Source organism: Gracilinanus agilis, chromosome 2 (genome assembly GCF_016433145.1).
Source record: "Gracilinanus agilis isolate LMUSP501 chromosome 2, AgileGrace, whole genome shotgun sequence".
Classification (NCBI taxonomy): Eukaryota; Metazoa; Chordata; class Mammalia; order Didelphimorphia; family Didelphidae; genus Gracilinanus; species Gracilinanus agilis.
In genome coordinates this window covers 238,151,442-238,175,680 of record NC_058131.1, presented here as the reverse complement: position 1 = coordinate 238,175,680, position 24,239 = coordinate 238,151,442, and the positions used below count along the sequence as shown (strand labels likewise).

General features: G+C 39.5%; 1 protein-coding gene across 2 annotated transcripts; it reads right to left on the bottom strand.

The window, feature by feature from the left end:
* Positions 1 to 3,858: 3,858 nt before the first annotated feature.
* On the bottom strand, positions 3,859 to 9,077 carry TMED4 (transmembrane p24 trafficking protein 4). 2 transcript variants are annotated; one of them, XM_044661046.1, is made up of 5 exons: positions 8,910 to 9,077; positions 8,402 to 8,502; positions 6,396 to 6,521; positions 5,913 to 6,059; positions 3,859 to 4,996 (listed from the first exon to the last, which is right to left on the bottom strand). In XM_044661046.1, exons 1-5 carry the CDS (start codon positions 9,073 to 9,075, stop codon positions 4,847 to 4,849), a joined length of 690 nt encoding a protein of 229 aa, XP_044516981.1. In that variant the 5' UTR covers positions 9,076 to 9,077; the 3' UTR covers positions 3,859 to 4,846. The 2 variants fall into 2 exon arrangements, with proteins under 2 accessions (XP_044516981.1, XP_044516982.1); XM_044661047.1 differs by lacking the exon at positions 5,913 to 6,059.
* Between the last annotated feature and the right edge of the window lie 15,162 nt (positions 9,078 to 24,239).

Genomic DNA, 24,239 nt, shown 5'->3' with positions numbered 1-24,239 from the left:
ACACCCTGCATCCTGATTTTCCCTGGGATCCTGTGTGGTGGTGGCATCTTGCAAAGAGGACAAGATCTACTGTGCAGTACCAAGGGAAGAGGAGAAGTTTGGAATCTGGTGGACAGTGTCTCAAGTACACTCTCCCTACTTGGTACCTGAGACCACCTTGGCTCTTGCCATCCAGAGATCATCGGTGGATTACAGTGAGAACCCCAAAGCCGCATCAGCCCTTAGCTGTGCTGCTCAAGCCTGGCAGGTCCAGGTCTGAGGCAGTCATCCAGAGACTCCATTACTGTCCTGCCTGCATAGATCTTTAGATTAGAGTAGGAAAATCCTCCCCTTTCCCTGTGGGTTTGGTCTTTAGGTTTTAAGGTTTTAGAGTAGAAATCCCTATCCCACCTTTTAGTTGTACATAATTAAAACCAGTTAATCCCTTTTACCTTGCCTGCTTGTTTCTAGACTCTGGCCTAGGGGAAGCAGTGTGACCAACTGTCATTCCTGTTAATCCAGTAAACTGGTCTTTCCATCCTGGTCCAGTCTCTCCTAAACCCCAGTGTGTGTACCCACAATCACTTAGTTTTATTATAACATCCCTGGTGTCTCCGCTTTTTATCTATTTTTCTACAACCCACTTGCAACAACTCAGCTTTTTTTTTTTTAATCTTTTTTTTTTCCCAATTAAAAACCCACCTTTGCTCTCTCCCCACTACCTATCTTTATTGATAAGGGAATAAAAACAAAACCCTTATAACAAATATGTATAGCCAAACAAAACACATTTTTGCTTGGTCGTGTACAAAAAATAGGTCTCAAAATGCACTCAGTGCAAAACCTTTCTTTCAGGAGAGGGACAGCACATTTCATCACAAGTTCCCGGGAGTTGTGATTGATCATTGCATTGTCATGTTGGTAAATCTTTCAAAGTTATGGTCTTTACAGTGTTGCTATTAACATATAAATTGTTTTCCTGGTTGTGCTGACTTCATTCTTCACCATTTCAAAGAAGTCTTTCTGGGTTTCTATGAAATTCCCTTCATTTTTTACAGCATAATAATATTGCATTAATAGTAAGATACCACAATTTGTTACCTATTTCCCAACTGATGGGCAACCCCTCAGTTCCCAATTATTTGCCAACACAAAAAGTTATTATATATTTACAAAAATAGGGTCCTTTTCCTCTTTCTTTGATCTCTTCAGGGTATTAACCTACCAGCAGTATTGCTGGATAAAGAGTATTCACTTAAATGGCTTTGGGGACATATTTCCAAATTGCTTTTCAGAATGGCTTGACCAGTTTATCGTTCCACCAATGGTGTGTTAGTATACCTGTACTCCCACAGCTCCTCTAGCAAATCTGTCATTTTCTTTTTTGTCTATTTTTGCCTATCTGATAGGTAGGAGATAGAAACTCTAGTTGCTTTCATTTACATTTAATTATTGTTTTAGAGCATTTTCTTCACATAATTATTGACAATTTGAATTTTTTCCCCTGAAAAGGACTTTTTCATATCCTGTGACCATTTATCAATTGGGGAGGGGCTCTCAGTCTTATTTTTGAATTTGAATCAGTTCCTGATATATCTTGGAAAAAGATCTTTACTAGATTGTGTTGCCAAGGTTTTCTATCAGTTATCTGCTTTCCTTATTTTAACTACACTGGTTTTGTGTAAAAATTTTTTAGCTTTATATTTTCAAAACTGCTTATTTTATCTTTGTGATCCCCTATCCACTGATGGAAAAAAGTATTTCAAACCTTGTTCCTATAACTTAAGTTTCTTACCACTAATGCCACAAAGGACAAGCAATGCACACTTTCCCCCATCATAGTTCAATCCTTTCTGACTCTTCTTGATGCTGTGGACTCTAATCCACCAATACCATGGGATTTTCTTTGGAAAGTTACTGGAGTGGTTTACCATTTCCTTTTCTAGTAGATTAAGGCAAACTGAGGTTAAGTAATTTGCCTAGGGCCACACAGCTAGTGTCTTGAGGTCAGATATGAACTCAGATCTTCTTGACTCCAGGATTTGTGCTCTATGTAGCAAGCCAACTAGTACACACTTTCCCCTACCTATCTCCAATTTTTAGAAAGCAAATATGTATCTATGAGTACTCTCTAACCAATGATTCCATAGGAAAGAAGAAACATTTATTAAGCACCTAGTATGTCTAGGCACTGTGTCAGGCACTTGATCTCCTTTGAGCCTCACAACCTTTTAAGGTAGGTACTTTTATTAACCTCATTTTATAGCTAAGGAAATTGAGGCAGTCAGAGCTTAAGTGACTTACCCTGGGTCACAGAGCTAGTAAATGTTTCAGGCAGGATTTGAACTCTGGTTACTCTATCACCAGCTGCCAAGTCTCCTAATATGATCGAGTCAAACATTTCATAAACCCTAAATACTACTCACATGTTATCTATCATTACACTAGTGTCCTAGAACTGCAAGGTCATGGAGATGATGGGAACACAGAGATGAGTTGTAACAGTGGATTTCTGACTGTAATAGATAGCATGGCAAAGCAGGCTGGCTTAGACCAGCCTGTGGCAACTAGATCTGGGGAAAAGGTGGCTAAATGAACAGAAATTCACTCATCTGACTAAAGATGGAATAATTTAAACTCCAGCCACCCTTCCTGAATCAGGCTCAGAATGTAGAAAGATTAAAAAATGGCAATGAACAGAGAGCCAAATGGGGGTCTAAAGATAAAGGACAGATAATGTAAAACACAGCAGCAACAAATAAACTAAACTAAGGATAGGGTAGTTGCTGGACCATGAATTTAAATTTAGAGGTGTAAGAACACAGCTAGATTAAGGGAGGAAAAAAATCAGGGTGGAGGAGCATCTGTTGGGACTGCCATGTTGGCCAAACCCCTGGGAAAATATCTGAATGTTCAGTAGGGTATTCTGTTTTCTAGTCTTTTGACATTCTATATCCTACCTGTAAACTGCATGGAAACCTATCAGGACAGGGGTCTCTCTCCCTCCTCCCTAATGAACCAACACTCTAAATTCCACATTCACTGCTTATTCTTAAAGTTATATTCCTATACCTTAGTACTATGGAGATTCTTCTGACAAACCATATTACACTAGAAAGGTCAGTATTGGTATAGTAATGGACTAATATACGAATGTCCAAGGTTCTGAGAGGCTTACTGCCATATGTTTGGCCATGTAGGTGACTATTTTGTCACCATGGCACAAAAGAGTGTCTGCATTGGTGGAACTCCTCTGATAAAATCATGACTCTTCTTAAAGTATATACCATTCCAACCTCATGCCATCACTTCCTGGTCAAAAATTAGCAAAGAAAAGATATTCAAGTTATGGTGGTACACTAGCCTTTGAGACTCATCATAACATCCCAACTTGCTGTATGGAAAACTGACTCTATCAATAGAACTTGTAATTTTTCCTCTTTCCTGAAAAGCCAGCATAAGGAGAGTTCATCTGAACTCATGATCACTAGGAAAAGTATTAGAGTTGTCTTTTTAAGGCAAAACTATCCAGTCATGAGCCAGAGCCTCCATAAATCTACCCTAGCTCAAACATCTAAAATAGAACAAATAATGAGTATTCTGGGATAAAGGAGGTGTGATAAGCTCAGTCTAGAATGATTCCTAAGAGCTGAGACTGAGGAGACTGCCCACACAAATAACAAACAACCTTGCCTCTGGGAAACTGTCCTAATTCTAATTGAGCTCTTAGGTGCATTCTAAACTGGGAAGGTCTCTAGAGATTTCGGGATCAGCTCCAAGTGATTCTTGGGGTCATCTCATATCAGGTTTCCTATATTCTGCTCTCCTGTTTGGTTTTTGGTCTGGTAAGAACTTTTATTTCACCTCAAACATCACAAGTTACCACAACAGATTTTATTTCACTGGAAAATCCATACAAAGAACTGAACCTGGGACCCATGGAGAAAATATTTACTGCATCTTAAATAAAATTTAACAGTTAGTACCTTTATGAGGGAAAGAGAGGAAGAGAAGAAAACTGAATGCCTCCAACTGCTCACTCCAGCTTCCTACCTTAACTCCATATCCCCTTCATATCCATAAGGGGCTCAATGTATCCAAAGGGACCTGTGCATGACTTACAGGCAAGACCTTAATAGCAATAGTCTGAAATGTCTGCTTGGGTCCCCACCTTCTAGAACTTTCGTTGAGGAGTCTGAAAGTGGCTACAGTAGTTTTGGTTTTTTTAAATGTATACAAAGATAGTGCCAAAGACTGTTGATTCTGCATTGATCTTTTCAACCACTCTTATACACAGGCAGTGATATTTCAGATATGAAGGATAAAATAAACATATCGAAAAATATTTGTTATATAAAAAAATCTCATTCCCTTGGTATCCAAGACTTGCCCCCTTATTTATAGCTGCAGATCAGCTCAGTGAAGCCAGGACTAGCTGGACAGTAGTGAGGCTAGTGTGTCCTATTCGTGGCACTTCAGTCACACACGACATAGGCACAGTAAAAGAAAATCAGAAATTAAGGGAGCAGGTGAGTGAGTGGCCTTTGCTTACTTACTTAATTTAAGGGTTGAGAGGGGCAACTGGACATGGAAAAAGGCAGGTCATAAATAAAGGGTGTGTCCTGATTAGCTTAAGCTCTTCCCCAGAGGAAAGAAGGAGCTTTGTGTAGGCTTTGACCAATATCCTATGACCTTGGTAGGGGTTGAGAGGGGAAGTTTCTGTGTAGTTCAGTGGCCTAATTAGTTTGGCTGCCATGGAACCAAAATATTCCCAATTTTTTTTTCATCCAAAATCCAAGTAGCCAGGGTATGATATGGGGAAAGTACCAAGTAAGTGGGATGAAAGAAGATTGTACAGGAAAGAAGTTTACACCAGCTTTTTGGCTTCAAAGAAACTCTTGAGGTGTCTCATCTGCCAGATGCCAGTGAGGATAAGGATGACAGTCTGAGCAATGGACCACCACAGCACTCTCTGGTTCGTACTCTCGCTGGTCATACGGAAGCGTTCCTCACGATACTGTAGAAGACATGAGAGATAATAGGGCTTATAGTACAACAACATGGTTCCTCTCTCCTTTATCATAATTCTCTTCCCAGGAAGACTAGAATTATTCCTGCCACCTGGAATATGAGAATCCTGGGGATTTTTTTATTTTGTTTTTAAAGTTGAAAGGTACTTTGGTAATCTTCTTGACCAGTCCCCTTATTTGTACAACGAGAAAAGAGAGGCCAAAGGGATGCTATGACTTGCCAAAGGTGACACAGCTAGCTAAGGTCAGTTAGGACTAGAACTCAGAACTCTAGAATTTAGTTTAGTGATCTTCCCTCTCTATCCTACTAACTTTTTTTGCCTTTGGTTGGAAGAGGTTCACCTATTCTCCCCTGCAATTTCCTATTATAATATTCCTGCACTATAACTCCAAAGGTTTTCCAGTTCCAATACCTACATCTGAAAGGACATTAAGCTCTCTTAGGTTCAAAAGCAGACCCAAGGAGTCCTTACAGTAGTTACTGCACTTAGGTCTGAGTTGCCTCTTTGATGGAAACCTTATTTTACATAATAATAATGATAATAATCACATTTTTATAACACTTTATAGTCTACAAAGAACTTTCCTCATAAAATCCTTATAAGACAGGCAGTGGAAAGAATATTATCCTCATTTTACAGATGAGGAAACTCAGGCCCAAAGTGACTTTTGCCATAGTAACAAAGCTAAGAAGTATAAAAGTCTGACCTCAAATTCCAGTTTTCTGACACCAAACCTAGTGTTCTTCCCAACAGGCCATGCTATTTCCCACTAGTCTCTTCCCAACATGTTACTAATTTCTCAGAACTTCTCTCTTCCTATGGGAAGAAACTAAATATCAGCTTTTAGGTACTCCCGAAAGCCATTCTACAGCTTCCATTCAGGCCAAGGTGCCACTCTTACCCGCTGGTAGTTCTGTTCCTTTTGGATCTGTTCCACCTGATCAAGCAACTGGCGGGCACGAAGTTGCAGCTCTGTTAATTTATCCTTGGCAGCAATTTCAGGGTAGTTGTTGGTATGTTCGCCAACCTGTATATCCAGATGTACTCTCTAGGTCAAAAACACAGACAAGGTCAGGACTAGGAGTCCAGCGAGACCACACCATTCTAGCCTCTGATTGCTAAGGCTTCAGAGAATGTATGTGTAGTCTCTCAGAGTATGCTAACTTAGGCATTTAAAACAGCCGTGGTGGGTACACTAAAAACACTATTACCTTATTTTTCAGGAACACTACCGCAAGAATAGGAAGGAAATTTCTCAACATTCTTAATACCTCCCTCCTTAGCAATGTCATATGTGGAAATAGCCGCAGGCCCCACCTTCCACTCAGAATAGGGAACAGATTTGGGAGAACCAGTAATTCTTCAAAGGGGCAGATTTCCTTACAAGTTTGCCGCCCGCAAAGATGGTCATTCTAGTAGAATTAGAGTGCAGGCAGATCTGGTGGTCACCTGGGGTATGAGAGGTAAAGGTGAATCGGCCCTCTGAACCATACTGCCGCGATAATACCACCTGAAAAAAAGAACAACAATGAAAACCCAACCCAACTAGCCTATAAGTCTAATCACAGCCCTTTAGTGCTCCCTAGAGCTGATCTAATAAAGTCCAAACTCCTTAATCTGACATCTAAGATCCTCTTTAACCTGGTCCCAACCTACTTTCCAGAATTTATGTCTCGCTGCTAGAAGCAAACTAGGTGGCTAGAGTGCTGAGCCTAGAGTCAGAAAACCCCAGTTGAAATCTCACCACATAATTTACTAGCTGTGTGGACCCAAGCAAGTCCCTCTCTTTGCCTTAATCTACCGAAGAAGGAAATGGCAAACTACTCTAGTCTTTGGCTGAGAAAACCCTAGTGACAGTACAGTCCAGGGGATCATGAAAAGTCAGACAGAACTGAACAACTCATCCTATAATCCAGCCAAACTTCACTATCTTAGAATAATAAATCTTGTTCTTACCTCAATGCCTTTAGTCATGGGCTGTCTTCCATATGGAATGCCTCTCTTCCCATGTCCAACTATGAAAATCCAAGCTATCCTTTAAGGCCCATCTCAAATGTTATGTCCTAAAAGTCACTTCTGCTGATACCTCTAATATGATACAATCTCTTCCTCCAAATTCCATAGCATTGTATTTATGTATATATCTCATGTATAGCACTTAACTTTTTTTTTAAATCTTAATCTTCTGTCTTAGAATTGATACTAAGTTTTAGTTCAAAAACAGAAGAGTGCAATTGGGGTTAAGTGATTTACCCAGGGTCTCAAAGCTAGGAAGTATCTGAGGCCACATCTGAACCCAGAACTTCCCATCTCCAGGCCTGGTCCTCTATCCACTGAGCTACCTGGTTGCCTCACGTAGCATTCTTAAATTATAGTTGTGTACTTATTTTATCCTTCCAAACTAGTCTTGAGCTTCTTGCAAGCAGAAGTCATGTTACAAGTGGTAAAGGGTCAAAAAATGTTTTTAAACTGAACCCAACCTACCCCATCTTCTGAGGTCAGCAGTACCCCAGGGAAGACAACTGTTAATGCCTGCCCTCTGCCATGTAAATGTTCAATTTAGAATACAGAGAAACCCCTATGTAGAAGCTACCCTTGGTATGGGCAAAAGACTAGTTCAATGCATTAAAGTATTTATTAGATACCTGTTGTGTGCCAAACACAGTAGGAGATACTAACAAAATCACAACAGCCCCTGCCCTTAAGGAGTTTGTATTTTCTTGAGAAGGGAGGATACCATATAGAGAAATAAGTAAATGTTAAGTGCATGTAAAGTAATTTCCGAGACTAGCAAATGTGGAAATCAGCAAAGATCTCATGTAAGAGGCTAGTAATAGGCACTTATTTGTGTTTAGCTGTTTTTTAGTCATGTCTTAACTCTTTAAGGACTCCTTTTAGGGATTTCTTGGCAAAGATAATGAAGTGGTTTGCCATTTCCTTTCCTGCTCATTTAACAGATGAGGAAACCGAGGCAAACAAGGTGAAGTGACTTGTCCAGGGTCAAATTACTAAGTGCTTGAGGCCAGATTTGGAAATCACTTAAGCCAGGGAATAATCTTAACAGGGGATCTATGGCCTGGTTTTGAAAAAAAAAGTTTTAACAGCCGTATTTCAATATAATTTAGTCCCTTAGTAATCTCATATATTGTCTATTTCTACATTGTATCTACTTTAAAAAATTATTCAAATATCTTATTCTGATAAGGGGTCCATAGGCTGCATCAACTTGCAATGTGGTTCACGACTTGTAAGGATCACCTAGCCTGAGCCTTGAAGAGAACCAGGGGCTCCAATAGGCTGAGGTAAAGAAATGCATTTCAGATATAGGGTAGAGACTGCAAAGGCAGAGAAAGAAATGCCCTGCACTGAGGACCAGCAAGTGGGTCTCACCTTTCCTTCAGGATCCTTCACTTCCACATGCATCCCCAGCCCCGGGGTGGAGGGCAGAAAGGTTTCCGTCTGCTTATCCCATAGCTGGGTTCGGTAATTCCCTGCGGAGCAGAGGAGTTCTCTATCACAACACACCTAGCACCGCCGAGTCCCCCAGGTCACCTGTCTCACAGGGACTGAAATGCTACTGGATGAGTGGGTGTGGGAGGAGAACCGGGTTTCCACTGATAATGGGTGAACCTAGAAAAGGGCTCCCAACTGGGGCCAATTTAACACAGTTAAGCCCCCAAAGAGGTAAGTTTGAGGGCCAGAGAGGAACGGCTGCTAGCCCACTTCTGGGCTGCGGGTAGGGGTGAGGGGAAGATGAAGGCGATCTGGTCTAGGACAGGGGCCGGTGCCAGGGGTCGGTTTCTTTCGGTCCCGGAAGGTCAGAGGTCAGAGTCGGGGTCAAAGTCTGGGCCGACGCCTGGCTAGAATGTGAGGGACTGCCCCCCACCCCAGTGCTAACCGATAACCATGGTCTCGTCGGGGATTTCCTCAATGAAGCAGCGCTTCTCCGTTTCTCCGATGTGGAAGTAAAGACCCTGCACTGAAGTCAAGGCCAGCCAAAGCAGGAGCAGCAGTACCCGGCGCCACATCGCCGCCTGCAGCCTCCGGCCCCAAACACCTGCCATCGCTGACGGCCCAGCCGTCCAGCGCGCCTGCGCAACGATTCATCGCGCAGGCGCGTTCCGCCCAGGACCGCTCCAGGGCAACTCGGCATATAGCCACAGCCAGAGAGCCCGACATGCGCATTGTTGCTCCGCCCTCTTTACCCTTTCCCAGGCACCCTTTCTGAAACGACTGAGCATGCGCAGAATCTTCCCCGACACATCTGGGAAGAAATTGACGATTTCTCGTTCAATTAGTGCTGGAGTACTGAGTTATATCGCCTAGTGTTAAAACGGGTTGGGCAGCGAAGCGATGTGAGGGCTTTAGAGGTCTTGAAGTCAATCAACAAGGGCAGCTAGATGGCTCAGGAGATAGATTCCTAGGCTTAGAGGCAGGAAAACTCAACTTCCTGAGTTAAAATTTGGCCTTAGATAACTTACTGTGTGAACCTAAGCAAGTCACTTCACCCTATTTGCCTCAGTTTCATCGTCTGAAAATGAGCTGGAGAAGGAATGGCAAGCCACTACTGTATCTTTGCCAAGAAAACCCCAAAAGGAGTAAAGAAGGGTCCAACAGCGCTGTACAACAGTCAACAAACATTTATTACATTTATAATCTTCCAGGCACATAAATATAGGAGGCAACTAGGTAGCTAGTAGATAGAACACCCAGGGCCTAGAGACAGAAAGACCTGAGTTTAAATCCAGTCTCAGATACATATTACCTGTGTGATCCTGGACAAGTCAATTAACCTCATCTGTAAAATGGGAATTATACCAATAGCACCTACCTCCCAGGATTGTTGAAAGGATCAAATGACATAATAATTGCCAAATGCTTAAAATAGTGCTGGCATGTAGTGGGCACTATATGAATGTTAGCTATTATTATAATTTGAAATAATTATAATAAATACTGGATCTAGTTCCTCTCATTTTACAGATAAGAAGACTGAAGCGTGGCCTGGTGATTTGCCCAAGGTCCAGGAATGTCCAAGAGCTATATCAAACAGGCTCACCAGAATTGAAACTTGTCATGTGAGCCAAAATCCTTAACTACTTAATTTTCCATTTTGTTAAATGTCTAGACATAAGAATGATGGTGATAAAATGTTAATAATGCCAATTGAGTTTAAAAATGTGTCCTGAAAAAAATACCTTTTTCTAGGAGGGAGAGCCAATTGTTAAACATTTATCAGCACACACCATTGCTAAGATCACATGCTCATTATCAGAGTTAAATTTCATAGGACCTGGAAATATGAGGTCCTGGCTTCAAATCTGGCCTCAGATAATTCCCAGCCGAGTGACCCTGGGCAAGTCATTTAACCCATATTGCCTAGCCCTTACCACTCTTCTGGCTTGGAATTGATACTTAGTATTGATTCTAAGACAGAAAGTAAGAGTTTAAAAAATATAATTCATAGGACACCAGAACTAAAGCTAGAAAGACAATCAGAAGCCAGCTAGTCCAACCCCTTCATTGTGCAAATGAGAAAACTGAAGTCAAATGATGTCAAATGGAGCTAGAGGAAATCAAGAAACAGTTGTGTAAATGAAATTAACTCTAGCCCATTCATAGTCAAAAATCTACTTACCCTAGACATCTAGATTATATCATCCCCACCTCCCTCAAAGGGGAGGGGAGATAGTTAATCACACGTGACAATAAGTATCAAATCAAGAACAAGGGGCTGCCCTTTGGGCAGTCCAAATCAGTGTAGAGGCTGCCATTGGTCCACTTGAATTAGAGGTGGCCCACAGGAAATGACACTATCTCTATAAATATGTGGGTTACAAGCTAGTGAAAGAGTTCGGCTTTGGACTTGGTGCTGAAGGTTCTCAGCTGAGACCTTAGAATGCTTCTACTCTGAATTGTCACGTGGGTAAGTTACTTCCTTGGCCTACCTTGGCGTTTCCCAACTCTGCCTTAAGTAGGCTTATAGCCTCTCTGATTTTCTAAGGTCTTGTGGCTTGTAATCTAGTTTAATTAGCCTTTTAACCCTCTCTCTCCCCGTCCAGGCCTCTCTAGGCCTGGTCTGGCCTCTCCCTCTCTCTACTTACCTACCTTTTATCTTCCTAACTGTAAATAACTACCTTAAAACCAGATCCTGACTTGGGTCTATTTTAATTATGGAATCAATCTGAATTGTTGATTCCTGGCGACCACATTTTAATACATATCTATAAATACCTAAAATCTCCCTCTTACACAGTGATGACAGAATATACTACAAGTCTATGTAATCTGATCTCAATTGGGCCCTTAATGCAACAAGACAATCTGATTCTTTCTCACTTGATTCTCTGTCCCACATACTGAAGTGGGACACCTCCTTAAAAATGCCAAACACTCAGGTTTAGAAGTTTTAGGGACCTTTAATAACCAGCCAACCGGGGCGTCTTCCTCACATGAGAGAGAATCGCACCTCCCCATAAGTATACACAGAACATATATAGGAAAATAAGTTGGCAGAAATTTTTCTTGACACACATTTCAAAGGATAGGATTGGTGTGTTCAAAAATATACATTCCTTAAGCGAGCAAGCAGTTTCTCAGAAGCAAAATGTGGTGCTTTTAGCAACTAGGTAGGGTCAGGCAAGTGGACAGAAGGGAAATGAGATAAGAGGTTGGGTGAAAACCCAACTAGGCTCTGGTGAGGGGCCCATGAGGGACTCTGTTACTTTTTAGTCTTCTCTGTTCCATTATAATACCACAGCAGTTATTAAAACCCCAGTTCTTCTCAAGTTTCCAAAAGTACTTTCCCAGTGCCCTCAGCTGAAGATCTATTCTACTTCTCCTATGTAATCCCTCTCCCAAAGACCTTTGGTATGGGTCTCTTTCCTTATTGATGGAGATGAATATACTCTTATCTTGTGTAAGGAATATGAGGGAATAAGGAAGTAGGGCAGAGTTGTACAGAGCCTAAGAGCTTTAGTCATTGGCCAGTCCTCTTTCAAGAACAGGGGTTGGCTACGTATGGCTCTTTCTGCAGGAGCCATAAAGTCAATTTTTTTCCAGGCACTATTACAGGAGCGCACACTGTGAGCACTGTACGGCTCTCACAAAATTACATTTTAAAAAATGTGTTTATGGCTCTCACGGCCAAAAAGGTTGCCGACCCCTGTTCTAGAGGGAAGAGGGAAGATGGATAATGCCAACTCCATTCAGGTCGATAAAGGAAAAAACTCTGGGAAAACATGAGAGGAGCTAGCAATCTCCATCATGTCTGTTCCAAGCTTGCTACTGTTGACTTGGAATCTAGAAACTTCCAAACTGGTGGCCTAATGAGATCTGATCACCCCCAAGTCTAGTTATCTTGGAAGTGAAAACCTCAAGTTTGACCTTGTCACATGAAAGTTTCACCCTGAAGGAAAGTCCAACTTCAAGAGTCTCAGACTAACAATAGACCTTAAAATAGTTTAGTAGGAGATGGCTAATCCCAAGGGTATTAAGTATCTCTTTTTGTCCCAATGATTTCTCCCCTTAGGCCAAAGTCCTTTACCAAGGTAGCCCAGCCTTTGGCTGGATCCTTCCATTTTGTGTCCATTGTAAAGCATCAGCCTCTCACTATTATCCCTGTCTAGGACTTCTCATTTTCTTTGTTACCATTGTAAGACCAATCAACTATACTCCCCCATCCTCAGTCCCTAGTTCCCCTAAAAAGGTATATAAGCTTCACAATTTTCATGGCTCTGTGGAGTTGTCATCTAGCCCATGGGATCAGTGACCAGAATAACCAGTCTTGGGACCCTTCGGGATTCGTAGGGTCTCTCTGTGGAGTCCTTGAAAGCACTGAACCCCTTTCCTTAATTAAAGAGTGGTTTTTCTGACTATTTAATAGTTCTGTGTTTTTTCCAGTTTAACACACTACATTAGAAATTTTGGGAATTTCCCAGTGGGTGAGATCCAGAACTCTTGTCTGGGTTGGTCTGAGTCATCTTACTCCCATTGGGAGAATTCCTTAACTCTGTATTGTCTGACAATTATTCTCCTATGTATTGTTCTTCAGTCATGTTCAGTCATGTCCAACTCTTCATGACCCCATTTGACTTTATCTTGGCAAAGATATTGGAGTAGTTTGCCATAATCTTCTCCAACTCTTTTTACAGATGAGGAAGTGAGGCAAAAAGAGGTAAATGACTTGCCAAGGATTACACAGCTAGTTAGTGTCTGAGGCCAGAGTTGATTCATTGAGATGATTCTTCCTGATTCCCAGCTCAGTACTCTGTCTGCTATATCACCTAACTGCCCACTCCTATGTATATCTACTCTAATTTCTCTTTTGCAGTGATTTTAGATAAATGAGTTTCTCTTTGCTATTCACTCTGTGTGTTCTTTGTGAAGCTGGTATCTGGTAGGAAAGGGGCCAAGCCTTAAATATAAAGCTGGGGGGGGGAGGGGTCCTCCTTCCCTAGTAATAATGAGACAAAGTGATTATAAGTTAGATTGAACCTAATCAAATCCCTTAGACTAATATTTATTATTATTAGTCTAATAGATGTAATTTAATAGTCTAATAGTCTATTATTATTATATTATTAGATATATAATAATATACCTATATTATTAATTATTATTAATAGTCTAATAGATGTAATTCTAACCTAGTACTCCCTCTCTCTGAGGAGAACAAAGTGAAGGCCTTGGGTCCCAAATTTCTACTTCCTCTCCTAGCAGAAATTTAAGTCTTCCTTGGAGAAAGATCAGGGCAGAAAAGGCTAGAGATGCCTATTCTGCCTCCTGTGAAGGGACACACCAACAGCCCTTTCTGCACCTAAAAGAATTGAAGTGACTTGCCCTAACTTCCTCTTCTCTCTTTCTCATTTCATTCTCCAGAGTCACACCCCACTATTTCCACCTTTACTCCATTTTCTGTTGAATAGTTAGTTGACTCCTCTGTTGTGAAGGCATCTATGTTAAAAAAAAAAAAATTAAATCCTTATCTTCCATCTTAGAATGAATACTGTGTATTGGTTCCAAGGCAGAAGAGTGGTAAGGACTAGGCAATAGGAGTTAAGTGTCTTGCCCAGGGTCACACAGCTAGGAAATGTCTGAAGTCATATTTGAACCTAGGACCTCCTGTCTCTAGGCCTGGCTCTCAATCAGCTGAGCCGCCCAGCTGCCCCCATCAGTGTTAATATTGTTTCTTATTCTGGTCTCCCTGATCACATTCCCTCTTCTACTTAGTATAGTAAGTTTTATAGCCAGGATAAATGGGCAATAGCAAGAAATAAGGTTGCAGAGAGAACCTGTAATTCACATGCAAACTGTCCCAAAGATCAGAGGAGCATAATTTGCAAATTGTATCATATCAATATATTATTATGTTATATATCAATAATATATTATATGTGGCATGTATTTATATATTAATCATATAACCAAAATATGTGCCAAATTAAAGGAAACCATATAAGTGCTTCATTGACATGGAATCTAGAAGCCCCCAAACTTGTAGCCTTCCCAACTTTAATGACCCATTGTAATTATCCAATCTAGCGCGTTTGGCTTTCCCAGGCTTCAAGGACCAAAGCTACCAAAGTTCAATCCTCAGACTCTGCTTAAGTGTGGCGTGAAGCTCTGTGTAGAGGTCTAACTCAGCACTGTAACCCCTTTCCTTAATTAAAGAGTGGTTTTTCTGACTATTTAATAGTTCTGTGTTTTTTCCAAGTCAACAAATGGAGGTGCCACTGAGTTCCAGCTGCCTGTGCTACCCTGCTAATGAGGACTCTAAGACATGAGGTACCCACACAGTTTGTTGGGGGCTGTGTCAGGAATCTGGTTAGCAGGGGGGCCAGGTAAATGACTCTCAGAAAAAGGACTCAATTTTGTGTATTTGGGAGTGACCCACTCTTTAATTAAGGGAACATTAAACAGTGGTCTGTGTATTGCACAGAGCCACAAAATCCATAGCCTACTTGGGGTCTGCTGGAATGGGGAACAGTAAATCTGTGACCCCAGGACAAGGTAGGGGCAGCTGGCAGCCCAAGAAACCACCTAGAAATATGACCACAAGTTATATGTTTTCAAAGTATGGATCTGGTGCATAAAAATATTTAGATAAATGGCAGATGGTGGCAAAGTCCATTCCCAAGGTAAGTTAGACAAAATAGAGTCTAGTTCAACCTTACTACAAGCTCCAAGGTTGACTAGGTTTTTTTGGGGGGTGAGGGGTTGGCACATATGTACAGGAGTGAGGTAGTGTCTGTGCTAGAAGTAAGGGCAAGGAGAATATAGTTCAGATGTGTGAATAGTGGTTTGAAAACTTTGAATGGAAAAATGAGCTGGAGTGTAGTAGCCTGAGTGCTCATTTGAAGTTCTGAATAACTGCTTTAAGTTGATTAAAATAGAGAAAATTTCTTCATGAATTGAAATGCCATGGCTTAAGGTTTAAATGGTTGTAAATTTTTGTGAAAGAGCTTTTAATAGAAGCTTAAGAACTGTTATTTTTAAAAAATGAAAGCTGATAGTATGAGGAAAATTAATATTTTAATTAAGGCCATTGTTGGTTAAAAAAATTATATAAGACCACACACCTGATAAAAGCTATTTCAAACTACCCACCATTTTCTTCCCTCCACCTGGCTGCTTCGAATGAAAAAAAGCTGGTCTCAAGCTCAACCTCCGAATTTAAACCACGCTTTGCATTGGTTGACATTGGTTGACGTCATCACATCAGAAACCGAAAACCCAATGAGTCATGGAAAATGTAGTTTCAAAGTGTCCACAGGAAGTTTGTCATTTAAAAGCTCAAATGAGCCCCAAAATACCTCTAAATTGAACCTCCAAAATTCCAAATAACACATTTCCCCCCCTGAGATCCGGTGAAAAAGACTGGTGTTTTTCAGTGGATCTTCTAAACTTCTAAATTACAGGAAATTGGGGATAAAAGAAAAGAAGATAAAAACTAGCTGCATTGACAAAAAGCCAATTTGGGACAGTCCCCTATTGGCATACATTCAAAACAAATGCATTTAACTCATTCAACTCCCCCATAGTTCAAATCAACTGTACCCCAAAGTTCAATTTGGATCTTCACAATCCAGTGAAGGCTCTTCAGGCATCTTCATGGTGTCTTCACCAAACAGGTTCATTGTCTAGATTCTGGGGAGATGGCAAACTTCTTATCCTGAAATTACTCTCAAAAGAATTTAAACTTTACATCATAGATTATAAAACATACATTTCCTTCTGAGAATTATACATTACCCCCCTGAAATTACTCCTAAAAGAGTTTTTAAAAAGACAATTACTACTATCTGTACTAAAACAACTACTACTATCTTTACTACAATAACAATAACTGCTGATTAACATTAATAATGGAATTTTATAAGCGTATGTCAATTATTTCAACCAATGGATAAACTCCAATGTTTAAAGAACCAGTTCAGAGATCTACTACTACTACTATCTATACTAAAACAACTACTATCTTTATTTTTTTAAACGCTTACCTTCCATCTTGGAGTCTATACTGTATATTGGCTCCAAGGCAGAAGTGTGGTAAGGGTAGGCAATGGGGGGTCAAGTGACTTGCCCAGGGTGTCTGAGGCCAGATTTAAACCTAGGACCTCCCATCTCTAGGCCTGACTCTCAATCCACTGAGCTACCCAGCTACCCCCCAGTTAATTTTTAATATTGATAATGAGATACATTTTATTCTGGGTGCATTAACTCTTGAGTGCTATAATTTCAATTTTTTTTTTTTTTGTTAAACTGTTATTTCTGATTAATGTGTATGTGTTCTATAGAGTGTCAGAAAGTTTATTTTAGGTTGGTAAACTGCCAACCTGACTAATCATTGTGTTATTGTAAATGGACAAGAAATATTTGGGAAAAGATTTGCGTTAAATAGTAAGAGAACCCTGAGTGTTTTAAATTGGACAACCAGATTCCTCTTAAAGAAGTGGCTTTTGCCTTAGGCCAAAAGAGAGGAGCAGGGTGCAGCTGAGATAAATGCAACTTTTGGAGCCACAGGTGAAATTAGAGTAAAAAGGTAAAGAAATGGGGATGGATAACTATCATAATTTAAGTACCATATTCTGATTTGAAGGTAATTTTAAGCGTTTCCTTAGTAATCCTAAGTTTTGTGTGGAGAGAAAATTTTATGGATTTTACTTTTTGAAAAAGAAAGAGGGCCGTGAAATATAGACTGATTTTTGGAGTTTTTAAGATTAATTTTCAGAGTGCAGCCATTACAATAGATAAGTTTTTGTAAGATAGTGAATCCTGATGATTATTTTTATAGTAAGCTATCTTTAATTTTTTCCCTTTCCTTTTTAAGTAGGGAAGACTGGGCTGAATTAGCATCCTTTTTTTTAGCATCATTTTCCCCTGATAAATAATCATTTGTACATGATGTGATAGAGAGGAGGGCTTAACAGTTTGCAGGTTTTTGCTGAGTGCTTATGTCACTTAAGAGGTTTTAGAATCTTGGAAGAGTTTCAGTTGGACCTGGGAACTCGTGGAGGGAACCAGGGTCCAGTGGAGCTCCTTCTGGGGATTAAAACCTTAGCGTTGTTTTGCAGTTTTTTGAGATTTGTTAATTTAGATAAAACCTTTGAATCTCCCTATCCTACCTCATTTCCTACCTTCATTTCCCTTACCGAAATGTCTGAGAGGAGTGAATAAGGAGAGTGAATCAGAGAGTTAGTTCAAATCTGTGAGAGTTTAGCCCTACCCTTGCAGTAATTTATTTAGGGAGGTTTTGTATCCATCATCCTAATCCCTTTTGATTTCAAAATCAGCTTGAGAGCTGAGTAAAGGCAGAACCTTTCTCAGACTCCCATTCCTGCTTCCTTCCCCCATCTGAGGTTTCTCTAAGCAGCTGTTAGGGCTTCCTTGATTCTTTTACCCTGACAATCTATCCTGAGAAGACAATAAACCCCTTTGTGTTTAAAACAGACCTTTTGGTTACTAAATTAGTTAATTAGTAAGAAAGGGAAGAAGAGGAATAGAATCAACATACTCTGGGTTTGAGGGAAGCTGGGGTATCCATTTTGAAGGAAGTGTAACTTCAAACCCAGCCCCTTCCTGTGATATTAACTAAAGCCTGTAGTCAATTTCAATCTGTCTTGGCTCATTCTAACTTGGCTGTATAGTGTCTTACTTGAAGGGATCAGTCTATTTCCCTTCAGTGTTTTGTCTTTAGCCTAAGTCCCAGTCTGTATTCCTGCTGCTGTTTGCCTGTTTAGATTAGTTCACCCTCTCCCTGGCAATCCTTGTTACCTCAGTGTTATACTCCCTGAACTCAGACATTCCCTTATTTCTCCTACCACCTCAACTGCCATCCTTCATTATTGAACCTTCCTCATCCACTATATTGCCTTAACTTCCCTACTACCTAGTCTATTCACTTGATTACCTCCAGCCTTGGATCCCTTGCCTTGTCTTATTCCCTGATCCTACCAGTTATTACCCCTAACTTCAGCCTCATATTATATCCTGCATCTCACCATTATATCCTACCTAAACCCCATATTACCTCCCTTCCAAATCCCCTATAACAATGACCACTATTAGAGAAAAGAAGACATCTATGAGAAATCCAAAGGAGCCCAAGATGTCAATGGAACTGATAAGTATTGCCTTTCTTAATTGCTTTCATTTTGCCTTTCAGTTTTCTGTAGCAGAAAAAAAATTGGCCATTTCATTTCCACTGAGAATTATATTTACCCTGAGCAAAGTCCCTTTTAATTAGAGAACCTAGAAAGGAGAGAGTTATTCCCCAAATTTAGATAAAGCAGGAAAAGTTTAAGGGGTAGCATTTTACCTTTTAAAGAGGATTAAAGGTAATATCTGTTAAATTTGAGAATTTGCAGCAGAGATTCCAGAGTGCTAGTTTGTCTCAAAATAGTATCAGAACAATTTAGGAAAGAAATGATGGAGCCTAGAAATAATTGTTAATTGAAGATAATTTATTTTAAACCCTGAGCATGGTTAGAGAAGAAAAGCAGATGGTTAGAAATTTTTAGCCATTGTGAATGAGTAAGCAAGTTCAAAGAGGTCCCTTTTCCTAAAAGGAGGAAGAATCTAGGTCATAAGGAAAACCTGGCAAAACATCAGTGCCAAAAAGGGGGAAGCAACACATAAATAGTAGATTCTAAGCAGCATTTTTAATAAACAAGTTTCAGATAGAACACTGAATTGCTCCTCAGTACCAGTAAAGTTTATATATTTTGAAGCCTCAAGGTAGGAAACAATGAGATAAGAAAAAACCTTTGTGACTAGGAGTGCTAATGAAATCATCTATAGACTAGGCCTAAGTTCAATGGTAAATGAACCCTTATTGTCAATGAATAGATACTCAGGAAATTTAAATGTGTACCCAAAATTAATTTAGTAAGGCTAGAACTCATTAAATCAGGAGATCCTGTGATATTGCCACAACAAGAGAATTACTTTCACAATAATTTTTATCTACAGGCTTTTTTTTGCATTGACTGACTCAGATGCAACATTATTTCTTTCATACAAAGTAATAGTTAATAAGACTAAAAAGTCTAAGCTATTTAAAGCATGATTATAGTTGTTAAGTAGTTAAAAGTGAATGAAAACACTTTTTAAAATCCCTAGCATCTCAACCTTCCCAAAAGGGTGTGTGGTGTGTGAGAGATTTTTAAATTAGGGAAAGGTAGAAGTATTTTTAAATTTTTTTTAATATTTTATTTTTTTAGAAAAAGTTTCCATGGTTACATGATTCTTGTTTTTACTTTCCCCTTCACCCCCCTCATATACAACTCCTGTATACAACTTCCACTGGTTTTAACACGTGTGATCAATCAAGACTTATTTACATATTATTGATAGTTGCATTGGTGTGGTTGTTTTGAGTCTACATCCCCAACCATGCCCACATCAACCCATGTGTTCAAGCAGTTGCTTTTCTTCTGTGTTTCCAATCCTGCATTTCTTCCTCTGAATGTGGGTAGTGTTCAAGCATTTTTAATTTTGAGAATTTTGGAAACTAATTTCAATTTCAAAACTCTTTAATTTTGACTTTTAAAATTGTTTTGAAGCTGAAATTGTCATGCGGTTTTTAAAAATAATTTTGGGATTTGGGGTAATAGAATATTTGATTAGAATTTACTTGGTATTAGATGATATTTTAATTTTTGGCCATGGAACAGAAGGAAGGGCCATTTTCAGATTTATAAACCCTGAGTACCCTGGGATGTGGATTTTATTTTTGCCTTTATATTTCTATAGTTTGTAGGTTTGCTTTTTATATGATTGTTTTGATAGAGTAAGGCAATTTTTCTGATTAAGTAGCATGTTGCTTACATAATTTTATAGTTGGTGTAAAATAGACAATAGAATTAATAAGGGATTTGCAGATTAAAGGCTAGCATCAGGGATAATCTTTATAGTGAGTAAGATTATTGGGAGTTGATAAAGTCCTGTTAGAGAATGTGTTTATGGATTTCTCTTGTTTTCCCTTACAGCAAATGAAGCTATCTGCACGAAGGAGGAATCAGCAGGAAAAAGGATGCTGAAGCTATTTCATTAGGACACACCATCAGGACACACCAAATTCATAGAGACTAAAGACTTTGGGGGATTGGGGTAATGTTGTGTTGTCAAAATTTGCCAAAGGTAGACTGCCTATCTTTTCTCTGGCACAAGTATCAATGTACCTGGCATTAGGGAGTGCCCCCAAATGCCAATTGCACATACCTATACTCCAAGATTTCCCACCATTAGTGACAGAGTCCAACCCTGTATAATAGCATCACCCATTTGTCTGTTTGTTTGGTCAGCAATGTTCAGTCTTGACCAAAAGGGGGGTTGTAGACGTGGAATTTAGAAGCTCCCAAACTTTTAGCCTAGAAAGATTTAATGAACTCCAATTTACTTAGCTTAAAGGTGAAAGTCACAGGTTTGACTTTGTCACTGTAATGCAGGATTGAGGAGTGAGGGAGTGAGGAGCCCCTCCCTGCTGGTGAGAAACCAGAAACCAACAGGAAGTGAAGCCGACCCACTTCCTGAATAAAATGGATGCCCAGTCTAACCCCCTCTGGAGACAAATGGTAGCAATCCTCCTTCTCCTCAGCCCCTTAGCCCTGGGTGATGTTATAAATGAACTATGGAAACTCTCAGAATCAGGCAAGGGTTTTATTTAAACACAAGGGTAAACTGAGGGAAGAGGGTTAGGATCTGGAGAAGCTGTTGTTATGAGTGAATGGCCAGTGCTAGCAGAGGGCCTCAAAAGGTAGGGAACCGGCCCCTCAGCCAGGGATAAATCCCACTGCCCTGATATAGAGTGGTCTACCAGCTTGACAAAAGAGGGTAACAATTTGGTTTAGGGATGTCCCTGGCTAGGCTAACTTAAGTAATTCCTGCCCACGTTCCACAACCCAACCTCCCTTCCCCTCCAGGGGTCCCAAAGGAAGTTCAGGGGGTAGCTGGATGTCTGGGTGAGGTCAAGGAAATCAGAACCCCCATGTTGGTTTTCCAGGGGTATTTATAGTCCTAGCTCCAAGGTCAGGTCTTGAGACTGGCACTTACTGGGTCAAAGTTCCATTCCCCCAACTGCCAGGATTGTCTAAGGTGATTTTGCAAATGCAAGAGATCTTCATCAATCCTGCATTACAATTCATGAGAGTTCCTCCCTGAGGGAGAGTCTAACTTCACTAGTGTAAGACTAACAATAGACCTTAAAGGAGTTTAAGTGGGGATGGCTAATCCCATAGGATGTTAAGTATCTCTTTTGTCCCAGTGGTTTCTTCCTTTAAGCCAAAGTCCTTTACCTAGATGGCCCAGCCCTTGGCTGAGTCTTTCCCTTTTGTGTCAATTGTAAAGCATCAGTCCTTCACTGTTATTCCTGTCTGGAACTCCTCATTTTCCTTTGTTACCATTGTAAAGCCAACAACTATCCCTCTCATCCTTAGTCAGGTACAAATGGATATTTTGAACCTTGGACTTCATTCCCATAAATCCCTTATTTTTCCCAAAATTCCCTTTAATCTCTCCTGTGCCTTCACATTTGCATGGTCACATTATTGTTTTATAGTTGGCTGTCACTCCTCCTCTGCCTCTTTGGCTATGGTTAGTAACCTTTTAGTTAGATCTCTTTCATTAGTTTATTATTAATAAAACATTTATAAGTATAATATTTAGTATTTTGCATATTAATTTTAATCTCTACATTATGGCTTACCACAACAGGATTTAATTCTCAAATTTTTTAAAGATAGATTTTAAGTAAAAGTTAGTAAATTTGTCCGGACTTCACCCACCCTACACAAGAGCTAAGAACTGAGTTTGCCTCTTCTCTCCTTGTGCCCTGCACTCCTGCTGTTTTTTCTTCAACAGCCACACCTGCCCAGCTGCCTGCTTTCTGCTGCTACTGTTACAATTCCTCCCACCCAGCCTGCAACTGCTTGCTGTTGAGACCAGGCCTGCTTCTGTGAGCCAGCCAATCCTAGTTGCTTTTTTCCAATGGAAGGGTGAGACCCCAATCCCTTCCCTCACCCCACCTGGCTTTTCCAACCTGCTCTACCATTTTTTAAGCCTAAGTCTTAAACTGATCCTAGACTCCTGGTTGAGAGAGACTTGCAACTCTGGATTTTTTTTCCATAGGAAGGGGACTTCTCTGCATTTTTTTTTCTTTTGAGAGCAGAGAGACTAAATCAGTAGATTTGAAGTAGAAGTTTTTTGGATTTTGTCTCTACCTTTTGGCTAGTTTTCTCATATGCAAATACCCCATTGTTCTCCAGCAAGATTTTTCCTTTTTATGTTTAATCTGTAAACAGACTTCCATTCAGAGTGGTTGTGTGTGTGTTTTTTTTGTTTGTTTGTTTGTTTTTTTTTTTGGAATAATGCTGTTTCAAAGCATGCTTGAAACTCTGAAACAGTTTGAATTGGTAAAGTTACAAAGTACAGTTTGGATCTGCTTAATTCTTTGCCAGGGGGTTTTTGTGCTGATTGAATACTTAGCAGTTGAGAGTTTTACTAATCTTAAGATTCATCTCCTCACACTTTTTGGTTTAACCATACCCATTATGAGGGTCGTGCACACTATGCTCTGTGCAGAATTTGCCCTCACTATGACAAAATTCAGAGCTCTGACAAATGAGATCTGAATGGTTGATTTATATGGAGGAGGGAAAATAACCTTAAAAAGAGATCTGAAAGTTTATTTCTTGCTAATTATTTTCAGCTTTTCCCCTCAAGAATAGTAAACAAGCCTGTTGGGATTGGTAAAAAGGATTTTTGACTACACTGCTTGTGACTGGTCATTTGCTTATGTTATTGTATTTGCTGATTTCATTAAGGTTTAAATTTTTTTAAGTTTACCTGTATTAATCTAATTAATTTTTAAGTTTACCTGTATTAATCTATTCTGTTATATGATTCTTTATCTGTACCATTTCCCTATGATTTTACTGAACAACATATCATTGTAAAAAGCCCATGAATGTCTTACACAAAATTTTTTTTTAAGTTGTAAAAAGCCCATAAGTCTTATGTAGCCTGGATTTGTCATCTTAACTATTGAGGTCACATGCTGCTTATACAACCTTAATGATTTAATATAATGACTTAAGAATTTAAATTGTAATTTTATAAGGGGTCTTTAGAAATGACTTAGGTACCTTCTGAATGGCTGATAGGTTTTCTTATGAAAAAAAAAAAAAATATATATATATATATATATATATATATATATATACACACGCATACATACAGCAGGAAGCCAAAAAGAGCTCCTTCATGCATGATGTTTTCACTGTTTAATTTACTTCCACCAGAATAATCTAAACTCTTAGTGATGTTTTAGACCCAAATAGGTTTTCATCAGCAATTGCCAAGGTTGAAAGATTTGCTACAACTGTTGAATTTGTAGCAAGTATCCATTAGTTCATAGGTTTTAAAATGTCACACAGCAACTCATCCTATTATGATCCTATTATGATACTATTGAGAATTTTTGGAATTTGGTACTTTATTTGAATGTATATTATCTACTATAATATTGTTTTTATAAATCTGTTATTCTGTAAAAATAATTTGCATTCACAGTAGTTCATGGCCAAGTTTAAAAAGGAAGTTAGATCTCATTTTTTGGGTGAGAAAATCTTTCACTGATTCTAAGCTATATATTTTTTGATTTTTAAGACATTCTTTTATTTTTTCCCTTGTGTGTACAATACAGTTTTGAGTTTCTTTTTTCTCTCAT